General features: G+C 37.3%; 1 protein-coding gene across 1 annotated transcript; it reads right to left on the bottom strand.

Annotated features, from left to right (window-relative positions):
• Positions 1-1,210: 1,210 nt before the first annotated feature.
• On the bottom strand, positions 1,211-17,751 carry mei4 (meiosis-specific, MEI4 homolog). Its single transcript, XM_082147989.1, has 5 exons — positions 17,582-17,751; positions 16,367-16,606; positions 13,507-14,000; positions 8,008-8,139; positions 1,211-1,508 (listed from the first exon to the last, which is right to left on the bottom strand). The coding sequence occupies exons 1-5, from the start codon at positions 17,610-17,612 to the stop codon at positions 1,284-1,286; spliced, it is 1,122 nt and encodes a 373-aa protein (XP_082004115.1). The 5' UTR covers positions 17,613-17,751; the 3' UTR covers positions 1,211-1,283.
• Positions 17,752-20,719: the final 2,968 nt, after the last annotated feature.

Genomic DNA, 20,719 nt, shown 5'->3' with positions numbered 1-20,719 from the left:
GCAGGTGTGTGTGATTAGAACTCAGGTGAGGGCGTGCACTGTGATTGGCTGGTGAGAGAGCCTGGCAGATCTGTAACAGGTTGCAGCACGCAAACCCTAGAATTGTACTGATCTGGAGGCCATTGCTTATGAGGAATGGGCCAAGATTTCTCAGAAACGCTGCCAGAAACTGGTGTCTCGTTTGCAGCAAGTCAAAACATCAAAAGGATGTTCTACTCAGTACTAAAGATGCTTGCCATGAAGGGGTTGAATAATTTTGTGACGGCAGAAGTCATTAAAAGTTACATTTTCAGTTGAATTTGGGGAAACCACTTGAAACATTTGTTGTGTTGAGCTATTTCAATTACTTTTGTTTCATTTGTTCAATGCAAACAGCTGAAAGTCTGTAAATTTAGCCAATAAACCTGATTTGCAATGGGGGTTGAATAATTTCGATTGCAACTGTATAAATATATATATATATAGCCCTTGTGTTTCCCTTGTTCCCTGTCAGTCGTTGTAATGTGGATGGATTGTTTCTCTTCTTCCCTGTGGTTTTCCTGTTCTTGCCTTGTTCGTGGTTTTCAATAAACCACATTTAGATCCGTGTTTCTGCCTGCCATCTCTTCCACTCCTGCCTCAATACAATTGTTCTAAATAATTTTGTCACACACGTTCTTACTCAGTTCTCACTTATGTAAAGCACTTTGAATTGCCATAGTGTATGAAATGTGCTATATAAATAAACTTGCCTTACCTTGCCTTACACACACAACAGTTTATGTTTTTTCAGATGATGTAACGGCTGTCATAAAGTCTGTATCGTAGAATAGTAACTTGTCATTCACTGACAGTAATCCATACAACCACCGTGAATGAATCAATATCTTCTGAACCATATACATTTTCATCCATAGAAAACGTGCCTGATGTAAACGCAAGCGTGTTGTGAAAATTCATGTTAAGACTTTTGTCACGTTATTGATCAGGTGTCAAACTGAGGGCCTCTTTGACACCTATGACGTTCCTTGAGGGCCACTTTCCTACAGAGTGTAGCTCTAAAACACCTGCCTGGAAATTGTGTTTAATTAGGGCTGGAGCTAAACTCTTCAGGAGTTTGACACCCCTTCTATAGATGATTTATAATCAAGCATTCATCAATACAAGACTTCCAAAAAGCAAAACAAATTTTTTATTATTTGTTAATAAACAGTTCATTCATATTGTTTTAAGACAAGGCAGTTCATGTAAAGTGAGTTTTTAAAAAGGAGCAAAGATTTGGAATGACAGCAGCCCATGTTGGTTCACTGGTGTCCCACCCTGAAGAGACCACAGATCCGCCACATATACAGAGAGAACAGGGGAAACTCATCTGCGAGAGTGAACGCTTTAGTTTCCAGGTCGATCACAAGCTCCTGATTTACATTACAATTAGTGTCCTGTGCAAGTTGTTCCAGCAGCCAGAACACATAGAAGGAATTCTGATAGTGGATCCAGTCCATCGGATGCTGCAGCTCCTCTCTGGACCTCTGCACGAGACAAAACCCTACCATTATTGAGCCATTATATACAGTATGCACATGTATGAGAGCATCACTGTTTATAAAGCCAGATTAATATACAGGTTTATGGTCACATAATGATGGAAAAAATTGTACAAGGCAATCTTGTCTGCTGCAGGAATGGATCTGCGGAAATGGACGACCAACTCCTCAGACCTGAGATCGAGATGGTTAAAAGACGAGATTGACTGCACAGCAGATTCAGAGACAAAGAGCATTGTATGAAAGTGGAAAAAGATAGAAATATAGTCAGAGGTTGTTGAATGGATTTTGGACCGGTTGGCGCAGGGACTACTTGATGAATCTAAGATCCGCTCACCATTGTGTAAACACCGCGGCAGAGGCTCTGAAGGTGGGAGATGTCGTCCTCATAGGAGAGGATAAGATGCCACGGCAGATGTGGAAGATAGGAAAGATTGAAGATGTTTTTCTTGGAAGAGATGGATGCCCGTTAAGCTGAGATGACGCCTGTCTCATTATTTTGCTCCAAACTATTTCACGCTTAGATTGTTAAAATAGGGCCCATAATCTAAGAAAAATAATTATAATGTAAAAAAAAAATTAATTACATTTGGTTATCTGTATAAGAAATTGCAAACAAAGCAGAAACTATATCTATAGAATCTGTATCTATAGAAATCTATAGGTGTACCAAATGATTCATTGATTAACCATTAAGATCAGTTGGATTAAATAATAGACAAATGTATTAAACTGAACAAGAAGAGATGCAAATCATAAGTTTGATAGTAATGGCATTTTTACGTTTAATTAGAGCGAGATTTTCACTCTTGCGTTGTCCTTTCCTCATTAAGACGCGCTAAAAACCCATAGGTAGTAAACATGTTTGAATAGATCCTCTGAGACATATTTCTTAATGTGGCTGAGCTGAGGCAAGTGGCTTTCGGCAACGCATTTTTGTGACGTGCATTTTCCGGAGACAGAGACCACAGAAAACGTTTTGTCATTAGCCTATTGTGAGTGTACATGGATAAAAGTTTACAGTTTTGAATTATGTACTCTTATCTGTATTACCAAAAAATGATGGAGTAGGCTATATTAAGTTCTTTTAGCTGTTATGAGAAAAATAAATCCAAATGAAAGCGCCGCTTCTGTCGAACACTAATTCAACATCCCAGAATAAAACCCGATTTTAGAACAATGCGTAGCACCACTCGGCATGGTGTGCCAAAATACTTAATTATAAACTTCAATATTTCATTCAAAACAATCCCAAAATGCTTTGTGACATTTCGAAAAGCTGTGCATGCATTAAGGCCACTGGAACCAGGATCGAAATGCGCTGCATGTTATCTCTCAATACAGGAGCAGAAGCGCTGGTTCTGATTTTATTGTTTGTTGTTTAAACGTGCGTGTTGCATATCTTTATTTTGTATATTTGATATGGTCTATTGGTGAATTATAGCATTGATTACTGTGGAGGGAGGGGGGGATACAAATAATTCAGCAGAAGCAGGGATATTTATACCAGAAGGAAATCCCCGTCCCCCTTGGCAAATCGCACCTTGCTTACAACCATGTTTTTAAAAACTCTTTCTGTATAGGGAACCTACGGTGGACGTGAAGTGCAAAACAAATCACAATTATGAAAACAAAATAACAAAAACAAAAAGGCAATGGAAAGACTAAAAACAAAATTAACAAATCAAAAAACACAACAACAAATCTGAAAACAAAATAGCAAGTCAGAAAACACAACAACAAGTCAGACAAAACGGAAAAGGTAGGTATATGTGGCGCTGGCGAATGTAATACTGACCGGTGATTGGACGAGACATCAGTCAATCAAGACATGCAAGAAAGTACAGCAGACTGCGGCAGGAGAAAGTTGATTCGCTTGTGCATGTGTAAATATTAGAGCTGTCTATTTAACCGGCTAATTTAGTGCGAAAAACACACAAAAACTTTTCATATTACAGTTATTTTCGATTGCTAAACGACAGTGAGCACAACTGGAGCTACATGTGCAAAACTCTAACAACAGTCTGCACTACCAACAGTCACCTGAGCTAAACAGTTCACATCACCTGCAAAACTCATTCCAAGCAACACAACTCTTAACACGAGGCTCAAAACAGCTCAGTGCAGCCAAACACTACACACAACCCTCACTGAGATAACACGCACTGTCACACAGAACACACTGAGGAAAAACACTAGCATCAAACACCAATACAGAAAATACAAATTTTTCATGTTTACAGTTTGAACAATTTCAGTGACTTCATACAAAGTAATATTTTCTTCAAAGAAAAGAGTGACATTCTTTCACATGATTTATAAAAATTTTTAGAACATAACAATTCTTTAAGGTAAATGAAAATTTGCAGTTTGCTTCAATAGTCTGTAGTAATTTACGGAATTACAGTAATGACAAAAAAAAGGTAGAAACTAAAAGTACATACTGTAATTCGAACAAATAATTGAGGGGCTAATCCTGCCTCTCTCTAGCATCAGGCCACAGGTTTACATCAACATCACATCTAATGTTCTCACCTATATATATATATATATATATATATATATATATATATATATATACATATACCTATATATATATATATATATATATATATATATATATTAGGGCTGTCAAAGTTAACGCGTTAATAATGCGTTAACGCAAAATCATATTAACGGCACAAATTTTTTTAACGCGCGATTAACGCAGCGCGTATTTTCTGTTTGACCCGTGGCCCAACCTCTAGTTGGAGAAATGGAGATACACAGTGTTGCCAACTTAGCGACATTGCAGACCCCTTTAGCGATTTTTTCCCTTCAACAAAGCGCCCAAACCTTATTTAGTTTCTGAGAATCTACCGGTACTGCTCTCTCTCTCTCTCTCTCTCTCTCTCTCTCTCTCTCTCTCTCTCTCTCTCTCTCTCTCTCTCTCTCTCTCTCTCTCTCTCTCTCTCTCTCTCTCTCTCTCTCTCTCTCTCTCTCTCTCTCTCTCTCTCTCTCTCTCTCTGCGTCTCGCGCGGAGGAGCAGCGCTTTAATTCAGTTAAGCACAGATATTATGTTGCTTCACTAATGCATAAAGCATCTATATTTATCCATGCCCACATTGATTAGAGTATTACAAACTTGAAAAGTATTAATTTAAGGTACATTTAGAACAAATAAAAAAATGTGCGATTAAATGCGATTAATCGCGAGTTAACTCATGACAATCATGCGATTAATCGCGATTAAAAATTTGAATCGATTGACAGCCCTAATATATATGTGTGTGTGTGTGTTCACTAACAAGTCTAAAACAAGACCCCTGCTTAGCCTTTCAGCTGAAATTGCAGTCATCAGTGTTTGAAAGGCACAAGGCTGAAATCTATTCTGTTTTGAATGTGTGGTTCACAGTTTTGACAGCAGTGTGTTAGCATTTGAACAAAGTGCTGTAAATCCACAGTGTTGTGCAGGTTGTGGTTAAAGTCAAGGGATAAGTGTGTAGAGTTTTGAAAACTGTGTTCAAGCAATGAAAAACGAACTAGAGTTTGGTCCACATGAACTGCTGCTGTGCAGACTGTAGTTAGAGTTTTGCACATGTGACTCCAGTTGTGCCCACTGTCGTTTAGCAATCGAAAAAAACTGTAAAATATTCCCACCACTATCTGGTTTGGTCAGACAAAATTAAAAAAGAACCTGGTAGAGTGTAAAGTCAAAACAGATCCTGGTAAAGTGGGAGAGTGGCGTATAGAGTAAGGACAGCAGATTTAGCTTCAAGTCTCCCTTTTCCCGATCCCTTTCTTCTCCTTGTACCCATCTCTTATCAATTTCAGAGAGGCATTTCATTTGAAATAAAAATTGAGGAATTTTTTACAAATGTAAATAAAGTGTATAACAGGTATTTAATAGACCTACAATATGATAATCTATTTGCACTAAATAGCATCTAGCACATCTAGAATGGCCTTTGCTAACTTTAAATCTAAGAAAAGTTTCCATTGGTAAGAAAATGGAATTTACACAATGCATTACACTGCAGTTATAATGCTATGAGAGAAATGTTGTATTATTGGACATATGAATTTATTTTTTAATGACATTATATCCTTTAAATATGAAAAAAAAACGCCAGTAGTTGGAGGCAATTGACAGGCTCAATGAATCAGTCATTCAAACAATTTGTTAAAACGGCTGATTCATTCAAGAAGGAAATCATAATGTGTTGCTTGGAGACACAACCGGTTTTGCTGTGGCTTAGCTTGGAATTATTTTCGTTGGTGAAATAGAGAAAACAAACTTATATTGTCGACAAATTGTAATTCACAATATTAAATTTTTTTGATTATTGATCTGTATTAAATTAATAGGCTATCACAAAATGTGCAAAAAACAGCACTCTTGCTTGTGTGCTTAAATATAAGCCAAAAGCTCATGCAGGGGCATTGCCCCTATATCTGGAATTTTAGGGGCATTATAAATGCATTCTAATAGTGTTTTTGTTTGTTGTTTGAAAAGTGAGTGACATACTCGATAATGTCAGCTCGAAGCCTGCACATTATTAAAAAAGATATATTATTATCGTAGACGATACAGCTCTAATATTTACACATGCACACGCAAATTGACTTTCTCCTGCCGCAGTCTGCTGTACTTTCTGCATGTCTTGATTGACTGATGTCTCGTCCAATCAGCGGTCAGTATTTTCCGTTTTGTCTGACATGTGTTTTCTGATTTGTTATCGTGTTTTCTGATTTGTTATTTTGTTTCCGGAATTGTTATTGTGTTTTCTAACTTGTTCATTTGTTTTTAGTCTTTCCATTGCGTTTATAAATTTGTTGTTTGGTTTTCGGAATTGTGGTTTGTTTTGCACTTCTTGGCCACCGTAGCAACCCCATAACGGGTTTTTTTTTTTTTTTTTTTTTGTCTTTCTTTTTTTTCTGTTTGTAACAGAACTGCTTTTGAAATTATGATTGGAATTATTATACAAATGTAAATTCAGTCATTCTGTTGGATACTATTTGTTCCTTAGTGTGAAATGGAAATGCATGGTGGTCATTTTATTTGATAAATATAAGCAACAACAACAACAACAAAACTATATAGTGTAACAGTTTTAGAACTAGACAAATCTCTTTGCATTAATAAAAAAAAATACAGTAGCCCTTGTTTGTTCGGGATTTGAACCCGTGTCATCTACATCATTAAAACCTAAGTTCTACCACTCAACCACGAATTTACTAGAAAGCCCAGAAGTTCGGTTGTTCAGCAGTCAGTGCGCACACACAAGAGAAAAGCACTCTTCATTCGTCTCATTCCTCAATAGAATAGTAAAAATAAGCAGCGTCATTGCAACTAATTTATTTTCACTGACTGCGAGATAGGCCTATGATGGTCTTTTGGTGTATTTTTTGTTTGTTTGTTTGTTATCGCGCTGCTCTCCCGATGAATAGGCTTCTGTTGCCCACTGACGTCTACAATATGAAATATAAACAAACAAAACAGAATAGAACAAACTTTTAGAACAAACAAAAAAATATAAACAAATAGATAGGGTATTTGTTTATATATTTTTTTGTTCTAAAAGTTTGTCCCTATTCTGTTTTGTTTGTTTATTTTTATATATATTTAATCAGTCTCATTCTTAAAATAATGAACAAAAGTTTTTTAGTTTTTTTTTACAATACGTAGAGCTGTGTGTTTATTTTATTTTTAAATAAGAAGATATAGATCAGAATAGTTTACTGTTCGTTCAAATAATAGTCTATATGTATGTATCATTTGTTTAAACAACATTAACCAAATTTTCTTTCTTTCTTTTATAATAAAATGGTTACTATAACATGCAGTTTCAACTGCACCAAATATTACGTTGTTTCATTATTGTACAGCAAATGTCAATAGCTCTTTTTTGGATTTTTCATGTTTGTTGTAGGCTTATTTGGAAATTACCATAGCTGTAGTATTACATCCTTAGGCTACTGTTAATTGACATTAGCCCCACTTACGTTTCAAAATGTGTCAATTGCAACTATTTAGCAAAATGTCCCTTTGCGCCCCCTGGCGGTCATTTTGCTAACAACTTTTAAATGCGACTGGTTTATTTTTGCCGCGGTGACTTTTCCGTGCCGGCCAGCACGGTGGTAATAGGCATTCTGGTTGACTACCTACTGTACATACATCCATAACTGTGTACATACAATTTTGTTTTAAAATATTGTCATTAATATATTTTAAGGTGCTTCAGTAATACGGTCAATAATACTGTAACTTACTGATTTCAGTTTCATTAGAAAAATGCATTAAATTAAAACACTGAACTTTTGTAACAAACAAGTCCCTAAACAGGAAGAATGTTTTGATATCTATTCATGGATTTCATCAGGTCCCTTTCCACAGGTGTATTAATCAAGCAGTCTGCATTCATAATCTAGGTGCTTGATTTTATACACCTGTGGAAAGGGACCTGATGAAACCCATGAATATGTCTAGTGTGGTGTAACTTACCTCACAGGTTTCCCATAGCTGCTGTGCTAGCTGAAGGATCTCAGACATCAGGAGTTGAATAAATGGCGTTCTCAGGACACAACTTCCTCCCAGAGCCAGCAGACACTCTGTCAGCACTTCATGGACTGAGAACTAACAGCAGAATGAGACCACATCAGACTGATTTGTCTCTCTCTAGATCAGGGGTATCACTCAATCCTAGTGAGCCACTGTTCTGCAGAGTTCAGCTCCAACACTAGAACTCACATGCCTGTAGCCTTGGTAATCCTGAAGACACTGATTAGCTTGTTCAGGTGTGTTTGATAGGGGATTGAAGCTAAACTCTGCAGGACAGTGGCTCTCTAGGGGTACATTTACACAACAACAATATGCTTAAAACAGAGTTTTCCCAGTACAGAGTGACGACACCGTTGTCAAAACGATCCCCATTCACACGGATCCACGACGATTACAAATGCTGTATTCTGCTGCCAGGCCATTAGATGGCGATTAAGCACTAGACTGAATACGTAATATGCATCTGCATGACATTTTCGTCTTCAGAGATTCATGCTTTTGTTGTTTACACGGAGACCGTTTTAAAAACTTGCAATTTGAAACCCATCTTTAAAAAGTTTGCGTTTTCAGGCACCCAAACCGCCGTTGTCGTGTAAATGAACCGCTAAAATGCATAAAAGTTGTACGTTTTTTGTTGAAAACAAAACAGTGTGTAAACAGCCCCTAGGACTGACATTGCCTACCCCTGCTCTAGAAGATACAATAATAAAACTGACCCAGAACACACCTCCAGAACATCACAGAAAAAAAAAAATCCCATTAATAATGAAATAAACAGACTGGAATTACTGATTATGATTCATATATCAGGGAATTAAAATTAGGTTTAGGATCATGAAAAAGCTGCTGGAAAAACTGTGCAAAACTTTTGATACTAATAGGCTCCAGTCTTATACCAAAGGCCAGGCTTACTGAATCTGTGTCCAAAGAAATTCCCCTGAATTTGAATGCCCATCATCACAAAGCTGCCATAGTTGCTGTTTGGCACTACGCTGTCACATTTAACACACTGTTATTATGGAGCATGTTACCAAATTTCAATGCTGCTACGACCGATGCAGTAAATTAAGCAATGCTCCCATATTAGATTTCTAAAGGACTATGAACGCTGTCACACACAAACATTTCCTGTAAATCCACGGTCAAACTTTGAGCACAGAACATTTCTATGGACAGTCGGACACTGCAACGGTCATAGCATTTTTTTTTTTTTTTAATACAACATGTAATTCATCTAAAATGTACAACTATGCACTGGCAGAGTTCACCAAACATGAACTTTGTAACACAGCAAAATTTGCATGAGCATGTGTCACCCGTCTCCTGTTTGCGTGAATGAAATAAAAAGTGTAATGTGACCCCTTTAGAGTTTGAAATAGGTTCTTACCACTTATTGATGCACTGTACTACAAAAACAGACACAACATCAACTGCAGTCAAATATATTGCAGAAGCCAGATTGTCTGATATTAACAGTAAACATGCTGGCTAAGGTGAAATGTAGGTTTGTTAAAAATGTTATTCACTTTGGCATTGGATTGTTACTTTAAAGGCACACTATGCAGTTTCCGTTTTTCTCAAACAGCGACCCCTAGAGTCGCTGTGGAGTACTTGTATTTAACGTTACTGTCGTAAATACCACTCATGCAGAGCCGTCTCTGCACTCTTCCGACCGCGCTTTCTTTGTTTTCTTCGTCGACTCTGCCATGATTCACGCCTGAAATGTGTGCTAGTGTCTTCCATAGAGGCTGCTTCATACCCAGACAGCAACATAGTGTCGGCCCAGATCCGGCCCACATCTGGACCGTATGGAATCCAAATTAACCAGATTTGGGCCAGATCTGGGCTGATACTATGTTGCTGTCTGGGTATGTTGTTGATGTATGCGACGTTGTGCCGTAAAGCCACCTCTCAAACTTGCAATGCTGGTTTTGCCAGTGCTGTCCCCCAATGGACCCAATGTTTTTTCTTTGGCGATGGGAATCCCAAACTCTGCAAAAAAACGTTTTGGACTGTGAGAAGATGCGTGGCTGGGATTGCGTTGGGAGGCGGGATAATTAGGAAATCATCAAGCAAATGAATGATGTAAGGGATTGCGTGATTATTAGACAAAATCAAACATACAGCTGTAAGCGATGTCGATTTTAGCAAGTCAGGCGCTGCGACCTATGTTTTTTTTTTATCATTGAAATTGCTTGATCTACGTTGTGGTTTTGAAGAGAAAATTCTTCAATAGAGATAATGCTATTTATGCTTGGGAACATGGAGATGACAGATCGATTATGAGGCGTTTTTTTCCCTGAGAACTTTCTAGTAGCCAGTCCAATAGGACTGATGCGAAAGGGGAGTTATCGAAAGGTCCAATCATGAATCCTGATTCGACTTCTTTTTTTGATTAAATTATTTTCTATGTCTGGTTCGGAAAAAGCGGATTGAAGATTGTCACAGATAATTTTAATGGGAAGGCAGGCTCTCCACCCATATTCAAGACCAGACAGCAGATAGTTAATAAAGTTAACGTCTGGATGATGAGATAATTCGATAGACAGACAATAATTTTATGATCTTTTATTGACATCTTTCATCACTGGACATATGGAGTGGGCATGAGCACCGCCACAATAATTACATACATACAAAAAACGACAATGCAGCCTAGTGCATTTTCCTATGTTGAAATTGTTGCAGGCTTGTCTGCCAGATGAAAACGCTGAATTATCTCTAGTGGCGTTGCCAGAGTGAACTGCATGTTCACTGGTTGATTTTATGGCTGGTTCTGGGCATGGAGGGATTAAAGGATTTATCAGCGGACAAGAGTGTAATGGGCGAGCGATCTGCAGACAGCGTAGGAAATATTCCAACGTCCTAAGAAGACCCTGTTGTGAAGATCAAAATCAAGTGCATCCCAGTAGGGACACTGATTCCATTGGGAGATACAGACCGTTTCTTTGCTGAAAACAGCTTATGACAAATATAAAAGTGACTCCCTCCCTCCCTCGCTCGGCGTCTTAGTGTGCGAGTGGCAGTTCGGACGGAACGACGTCCGCGCGATGAAGCCGGGGGCTTGGCGGTGGTGTACGGCAGAGGATCAGTGGAAAGAAATTATTCGTCATCAGATGGATAGAGTTTGAGTTCAAACATGGCTGCAATTGAGCGGGGGCCAAATGCTGGAAAACTGTCATAGAAAAGAGGTAAGTCTGCTGCATACACCTCCTGATGCTAATTGAGTTGATTAACTGAATGTGCTTCTCCCGTGTTAATTAGGTTCATTAACTGAATATATTTTGTGCAGATAATTAGCTTTTGCTGTTGTCAATAAAAAGCCTGACAATGTTACTGCTAGATACCTGTAAGTATTGTGGTATTCCACCATGTTTCTTACTGAAACGCCCCAAACTCGGGGTTCAGTGAAAATTCTGTGCCTCCCATTAAAATGTATGACTTTGTGGTGCCGTTCATGTGCGTTCAAATCGTAAATACAATATTTACGACGTGACTTGAACTCACCATTATTCAAAGAACAAGTTCTTTATTCACCCTGGCCTTGCAAACAAGCAGAGATGGTCCAAAATATGTGCGGCACCTCATTCAAGATTGAGGCGGGGTGGAGTTATGCGGTTTCACTGAACAGTTTGAGGGTCCAATGGAGTTACGAGGTTTAGTCACAAGCTCTTTTTAATACTTTTCATTGGTTAAATATTTGCAAAACCCACAGACAGACATAGAGGGTGACCAAAAGTAATGATTTATGTGGGGGGAAAAAACTAAATATGGCGATGCGATGCTTCCGCCCAACAGCAATGATATAAAAAAATAGAATATGGAAAAATAGATCATATTTACATTCATTATAATGCCAAAAAGAAGATGGGATGCCTCAGCCGTCTTTGGTTCCACTCAAGTTTCTTTCTTTTCCATTTAATGGTTGGTCCCACTAATGCCAAATAATGAGAAAGAACCAAATTGCTTACACAGCAAAATCCCCAGTGTTAAATTGACACTGTTCAGTGTTTATATAATCCACACTTAGAGTGTTATAAGTAACACTGAAGCAGTGTTTAAGTTAACGAGATAATTAAGTGATTCATTGAGTGATGATTGCGCATTATTGAAGACACCTGATGTTAACAAGCAGAATCAGAATCACTGAAGGAGAAAAATCACAAATTGTAAGTCACCACTATGGAGATCTGTGTTTGCTTTAGTTGGGCTCGTCTTGACCCTTAAAATTTTTGCTTTAGATTTAGTTTGGCTGCAGTAATTCAGTTATAACAGCCAGATGAACAAAGAGAAAAAGTGATCTGATGGTTGTGTTTTAACAATCATTTTCGACCTGAATCACTGAACTCATTTAGAGCCTAATCTCTGAGTTAGGTTTACTTTATTGATTATAACAGCACTGGTCTGGCATATCATAATATATTTTTTAGCATTTTCAATGTAATCCAATGGATTTCTTAAAGTTGTTCTGAAACCAAAAGTTTTTTTTTTTTTTTTTATTTAGACACATAGACATCAAGAATCAGCCTGTGAATCTCAACAATGGTGACAATTATAAAGCATGTTGCAGTGCATTAACTTCCAAACTCATTCATGGCTCCCATCATGTATTGCTTGAGGTTCATTTTCTTTATTCTTACTATTTTATTTTATTTCTGCTGTTTTTATGTGACTTTTTAGTCGCTTGTTTTCTAATGTTCAGAGTTGATCTGTTTATCTGAATATGCTGTTTATCACCTTTTCTGAGATTCATACGCTGATTCTTGATGTCTGTGTGTGCCTAAATGAAAGTTTTTTTTTGTTTGTATCAGAATAACTTAAGAAATCCTTTGGATTACATTGAAAATGCTAAAATTATTATACTGTACAAGGCCAGTGCTGCTCTAATCAATAAAGTAAATCTAACTCTGAGATTAGGCTCTAAATGAGTTCAGTGATTCAGGTCAAAAATTATTATGTTAAAAAATAACCGACACCACCAGATCACATTTTCTCTTTGTTCATCTGGCAGTTATAACTCAGTTACAGCAGCCAAACTATATCTAAAGTTAAAAACGTAAGGGTCACGAGCCCAACTAAAGCAAATACCGATCACAATAATGGTGAAATTTCAATTTCAGTGATTCTGCTTGTTATCATTAGGTGTCTTCAATAATGCTCAATCATCACTCAATTAATCACTTAATTATCTCATTAACTTCAACACTGTTTCAGTGTTACTAATAACACTGAGTGAGTGTGGATTATATAAACACTGAGCAGTGTTAATTTAACACTGGGAATTTTGCTGTGTACCATATCTATGCAGATTGACATCCAGATCTACTTAGCCTGGCAAATTGCCTAATGACTAGAGCCCCATTGTCTCCCTGCGCCAGTTGACAAAAATATTGACCTAACCCTCTTCTCGTCTGGTCTGCAACTGGTCTGCCTCTCTCTTACCGTATCGAGTTGCTGGTTGGTTAGTAGTAGGCTGATCATCTCCTTCAGCAGATTTTCCACTTTGCTAAAATGTTGCACTGAACACCCATGACGAGTTCCCAGGATCTGTGCCACCACCTGTGTGGCATGATGCAACTGCTCTCGGTGAAGTAGAGGCTGTCCAACATGTGCCTGCCTGAAAAAATCCACCACAGAATCCAGCAGCTGCACCACTGAATCCCAGACCACGTCACCATCACGACACAGAGAAGACTCACAAACTCTGCGCAAGCCACTAAGGCACTGTAGGAACTGCATGTGTTTTAACAGCCTGTTGTCCTGACGCCACTGCCTATCATGGAGGGGAAAGTTCTGACTGTTTGGAGGGGTTGGAGGCAAACATGGTCCCTTAGCAATGTTAATATGTGTCTGGGAGCTGCTATCAGTGTCACAGCCAGAGTCACCCTTTAACTGCTGCGGGTCATCCTGAGAGAGTACTTTGGCAATCTCATGACCTGTGAAAACAAAACACAGCATATCAGCATATCATATATATTAATATATATTAATATTGAGTAAAACATTAAATAACACTTAATTTTAACATGTACTCTCCTTTAACGGTCAGAAGCAAAGCATGCTGGGAACTAGAAATCTTGTAACTCATTCCTTGAATACCTTGATACTCATTTAACACGTATGTGCAATATATGTACACTATATGTATAAGGATGTAGTATAACAATGAATTATTATTATTTTCTGAAGTGTTGAAACACTTAGTGTTAAAGCAGCACTCAGTAGCTTCGGGACTTCTTCGCTGTATTCTCGCTTTTTGCTCGCAGGTTTCTCTCTAGAGCTCCCCCCACAGCTTCGGAATAGATATTTGACAACACTGTTGTAAAAACTCGTTGGCGATTCTCAGACACCAGAGGCTATAGATCAACGACATCAAAGCAGATGGGACATTCTTTAAAACGTCTTCTTCATTCGGGTTCGAACAGCGTGAGGGAGCGCAATAATGACAGCATTTTAGCAGATTTCTTTTGGCCGTAAAGCAATTGTTTACATCGCGAGACCTGATATCACGCGAGACTTCCTGACGCAGCGGCCGGCGGCCCGCCGGCTCAAAGTTGCAAGTGCGGATTTTCCGCTCACGGGCACCAGGGGGGTGCGAAACGACCACCATTCAACCCGAAATAAGTAATATAACCATTCCAATGACTCCGAAGCTGTTCAGTTAAGGTAAGAAAGTTACTTAGTTCACCTTTAACTAATAATTGTTATAAACTGGTGCTACCAACAAAATATTGCACTCCTGGAACTGGGCGTCGTTACACTACATCCTTATGCATCGCTTTCTGTCAGGACTTTTACGTGCTTTTCTCAACTCAGTGAAGTGACGTCGACGGCCGGGTTAGCGGTAGCATGAGCCGTCAGGCAAGTGTTATTTAAATAAACTCCTGATGTACTTATAAACTTTCCAATGCCTCATTTTATGAGTACAGAACCTATTTGTACAACTGTAGAAGTTTGGTACCATTCTGGGCATTATTAGTGGGGTAATTTACAAGATACAGCCTAGGATCCATTAGCGCCTGCACTAAGCCATTTGGCTGATATCTCTAAATAAGCTCTAACTTTAATAATGTTCAACCAAGGGAATAAAGGCTTCTGGGGGGGGGTGTTTGGCTCGAGGTCATGGTGCAAAGGACCCTAGGTTGATTTTACTCAGAATCATCCCTTTAAAAGGACAGCAGCCTGATAAACCTGCTGATGTCTGTCATGTTAATCAAAAAAACAAAAGACAAAGAGAAAATTGTTTCTGCTGTTGTTTGCAATTTGTTTATTTGTTCTCATTTTATTACTGGCTTTTTACTTGTCTTTTTTTTGTAAATTTAGTCCAAAGATTTAAATAAAGCCACCCTGTGCTGTGTGTAAACTCTTGCAATAAAATTGCCAAAATTATCAAACAATTATGAGATAAAAATATCTGAATGGCAGTATATGTCAGTTTTCCAGAATATCGAATATCGATATTTTTCAAGGTATCGTATCGAAGTTGGAAATTCCAGTATCGTGACAACACTAATGGTGCCTTCACGTGCTATGGAAAAGATGATATTTTCCACTCGTGAACTGGTATTTACCAGTGTGTTGTGTTCAAGTGCTTTTGTTGTCGTAATGTAGGTAAAAAAAAATTGGACTCACAGATCCAGACCTGTTATTTGGCTAAAACAATTTTAGATTGCTTAAGTCAGTGAATCATGGTGTCGCTGGCGTACACTACAGACAAAATACATTCACGTGAGTAAATTGCCTGACCGCTCATTACTAGGAGGCTCCTATTGACTGCTAGCTAGCATCTGCTCTGGGTAGGTAACACCAAACCATAACGGTATTTTTAAAACTGACACTGAGTGTTAACGCATTATATTACAATTGTTAATGACACAACATTGTATAGGCTACAAAAACTATCCGCTAACAGTTGCAAAAAACGTTTAGTTGTGTGCAATGCTTATTCACGACTCTTGCGTTGCTCTCCGCCATTTTGAAAAGGTCAAAGGTTATCTCATCTCGGCAACTCGTGCATCAAAATATTCTACGAGTTGCCCAGTGGAAAATACCACATGAGGGGGTGTTCATGTGCATTTTCCACGTCGGCTTTTGGTATTTACCATAATTACCATAGCACGTGAAGGCACCATAAGTTGCAGTATAAAATAAGTCGCAACAATATGTTGTACTAAATATATTTTAGGGAATATGCTATTCATTATAGGAATATCCATAAACTCTCCATGATTTTTGAAAAAGATTGTATTAATCTCCATGTATTTTCCAGGTCTTATTTAAACAGGTGGATATGAAACATTACCTTGTCCTGGCTCAGTGTTGCTCCTCGTCTTGAACATTAAGCGTGTGAGCAGCAGCTCTTGTCTGAGATGCAGCAGATCGTCATGAAGACCTTGAGCTTTAGACCTCCAGCATTCGTCCTGCAGACGGAGTCGATCAGCCAGAGATTCAGCGAACTGTCTGGCTCCTCCTGATGGTCTGGACTTAATAACAGCCACGGCCACAGCCAGTCTGGAGACTCTTATGTACCAGCTCACCGCTCCTACAGAGAAAATGCAACAGTTCACCTTCCACTTCTAACATCACATGATCCACACTAGACACAAGATCTCACACTTTCACTGCTGTGAGATTTACTGAATCTGCTTTTGTTCCTTAACAAATGCAGGTAATCGAATGCACTCATAACTCATAGAGACAACAAATGCAACAACACTGATGGAGCTGGAGCTCCACCCCTATGTGCGCGGATACATATTGAACTTTTGGTATTTTAACAAAAATCATCAAGTACACACACATTTTTATGTTTTCATTCAACAATGAGGTATTAGGCCTATATATTTATCCAAAAAAAGTAAAAATGCAACTACTTTTTTTTTCAGCATGGACACGCTTGCACTACCTTACAAAATGGTGTAAAATAGTGCAGAATATGTGAAAGGGGACTTTTTGTGTGTGTGTGTGTGTGTGTGTGTGTGTGTGTGTGTGTGTGTGTGTGTGTGTGTGTGTGTGTGTGTGTGTGTGTGTGTGTGTGTGTGTGTGTGTGGTGTTGTTGTTGTAAACACCAAATAACGTATTCTACAGGAAGAATATGTCATGGCAGACATCGTTGAGGATTGGACCCCAGGCAGTCCATTTATTAAAGGCTAAAAAGCTATGATGAACTATTTCCACACAAATGTCAACGTATCAGACCAAGTCTACACTCGAAATATTGTCCGACAGCCCAAAAATGAATGACTATAAGTTAACCCATTAGAACAATTTTAGGTTTCCCAGTTGAACAGATGAGGGGATGGGATGGGAACACTGATCGAGAATTTATATCGATCAGGTTTGCAGCTACATGCTTTTTGATTTGACTATCTAATAATCATTTAAAAAACTTCATAGCAGTTTTGTCTCGGTACTGTGCTGCCACAGTATGTTTTTGTAAGCGTTATCAGCCTTTGATATAATTATATCGTTAGCTTACATCGTGATTCATTTAACGTTACAATCTGAGGGATTTTACCTTGACGACACGAGGCAGATTTCTCCTCCATTATTCTCCAAATATTAGGATGTCAATCTGAGACGTTTACATTATGTATACTAATTTTAATAAATGTCACATAAACGTCGAATAAAAGTAATTTCCAAGAAAACCCATTGATAAATCGCTGCTAATTGACGAGTGTTAGCAGTCAACGCTAAACAGAATAACCACGCCCACTCGAATGCATATTCATTCAAATGTAGAATGCGGCCAAATAATTGGTCAAGCACGTTGGATCGAAGCATATTTTTAACTCTTTATTATGTCTAGTTCAGTGGCAGTAGTTTGTCAGTGTCATTATTCAGGTAAAGTATTGTCCAGCAACAGTACCCGTTTATTTTCTCGGCAGTCAGAGCAGATGTTCAGCCCTGTGGGGTTTAAACTAAACCTACAAACTTTTAGTAAACAATTCAGGCCTAAACTTCTAGACTACTCAAAGCATGACCATGTGTGAGAAGAGGGAGAACAGTTGTCATGTGTTGTTATGCAGGAATCTATGACTAGACGGCGCTGTTTCCCCTGTTTAACTGTCTTCAGACTGGTGAGGATTACTAAACGTTCATTCAAAACCGTGCATGCTTAACAAATCATTAGCTTATGCACATTCATATAGAAGCAACATGTAGCTATAATTCATGTTATATTTTCATATACATTCATATTTGAATGTGTATGCGCTAACAATTTTGTGTTATTTACACTAATGTTTAGGGGAAAAGACAGGCTGCCAGGCAGTTTAACACAATAGCCTATTAATAGGGAACAAGATATCACTGTGTTGAGTCTCTTTTCTCTGAACATTTTCAGTAGATTTAAATACATACATGCAATAAAAAAAATTACAGTAAAGGAATGGTTATTATGCATCTAAATTCATTCATAGACAGTCAGACTATACATGAGTAGGCTACAAAAGACCAAAAGAATGGCGAGGAGGAGGACAAAGGGCTTCTGTAGAACTGCATGTGATAAATAACAGAGCAACGCACATTCTTATTGTTGTAGAAAATTCTAACATTTGGGAACACTTTATAATAACTGCATGCAATTAATTTGTGAAGCATTAGTAAACAATTAATTCATAATTTATAAAGCATTAATATACATTAAAAAGTAGGTTACAAATACAGCTATAAATGCTTAATTCTTGATTTAAGCATATCTATAATATGTTTAATAATTGTATTTTCATACTTTGTTAATGATCAATTTATCATTTCTAAATGAAGAATTGCATTATTTACAAACCAGTTATTTAGGAGTTGTCTGTGGTTCAAAAGATCACTTCTTATTATTCAGACATATAGTAATAGTTACTTAGTTTGGTAATTAATGTTTATTAACATGTATTTTTACTGTAATTCAGGTAGTTATAAAACATTTAGTAGTAGTCAGTTAACTATTTTGTGGAGATTTAAAGGTGCAGTTATCTTCTAAACAGAAAAAGAAAACAAACACAACATAGAACATGATACAGAACATAGAAATGTTTATTTTACGATGCAAAAAAAATAACTGTACAACTGTACACTTGACATACAATTAAAAATAAATCTCTGCAATGTTATAGAAAATAAAATTGCTTATTTTGTTGGGTTTTTTTTTTTTGTAAATGTTTTGCTTTTTGTTCATGTTGCTTATTTGGTTCCTTTTTTATTTTTATGATATTGCAGAAGTTTATTTTTTATTTTATATCAAATGTATAGTTTAATTTTTTTGCATCATGAATTTCATCGAGAGGAAGCATTTGGTACTGCACCCAAACAAAATCTCACTGAAAGCTAATTTTTTGAGACATCAACGTCAAATTTGGAACACAGCTTGTTAAGATTATGGCTTTGATTTTCTCACAGTTTTAGGGTAAACCATGTTTTGGAAAATATATATTTCATATAAAATTTTAAAATAGAATTTTTATGCATTTTTTCATCATCACAAACTCAAACTTCCATAACTTTTTTTTTTTTTTTTATTACTTTAACTTCAGCAATAATCTGCCAAATTTAAGTCTGTGCTCCAAAGCATTCAAGATTTACAACAGAATATTTGGGACATTTTATTTTCAGGTCTATACTCAAAAAATAGTTAACAGGTAAGAAATGGAATATAACTATTCCATAAATAATATTTACTTTAAAATCCCCTAAAAATACAAAATATTAAACAACAACAACAAAAAAAAACATTATCGCACATTGCACTAAAACATAGTAGGCTACACTGATTTAATTGAATAAACAATAAAAAATAAAAAAAATCAGTAATTTTGTACCTCCACATGAGCAGCACCAGAGGGTTAAAAATGTATGAATGCACACAAAATATGAAAGCAAGTGTTATTTATTTTAAAGAGAGATGGCAGAAGCACACAATTTTGCATAGTGTTGACAATGAAGACATTGTACTGTGGCACTTTGTGGTTGTAAAACTTTAACGGAACATGTTCATAATTAATGTCAAAGTAAACCAGTTGAAAAAGTAATTTCATGTACAGGTTGGCCAGAATATATGAGGAGGCGTTATATGGCTATAATTTAATGGCTGCTGAAAATGGGGTTTGGCATCATAAAAATGGAAAAATAAGAAAAGTTATTTCAAACAGTCTTAAAAATTCCCTGTTGCTGGTTGCATTAGTGAACAGAAGAATCGGCTTCTTTCAAAAACATGCAAATGTCTAAGCAAGGGATTCCAAATATTCTTAAATGGTATAGTGGATATACTACACACAATTGTATCTTACCTGAAGGACACTCAAGCTGATTGAACAATAAAGCATTCGCCAGACAGTGATCCGCTCTCCAGTCATCAAAACAAGACAGTTCAATCGGATCAGACCTCTTTACAAAAGCCCTTTATCAGGAATTCTGTTTACATAGTAGGGTTAAATCAACAGACAGATTAATTTGTTTGTTTGTTAGACAACTGCAAGGAATCTGTAGTTTTATTCTAAGTTTTATATACTCAGTTTTATGCTATATAAATTATTGGTGTTATGACAGGGCTGTAGATTACACACTAGTTTTTAAATACATTTTCATTTATTATAATACATGAGCATCAGAGCCAATTAAAGTCAGTGTAACCCTGGAGTCACGTTGACATCCTCAGCATCTG

Source organism: Leuciscus leuciscus, assembly GCF_965113295.1.
Source record: "Leuciscus leuciscus genome assembly, chromosome: 19".
Classification (NCBI taxonomy): domain Eukaryota; kingdom Metazoa; phylum Chordata; class Actinopteri; order Cypriniformes; family Leuciscidae; genus Leuciscus; species Leuciscus leuciscus.
This window is presented reverse-complemented; position numbering and strand designations above follow the sequence as displayed.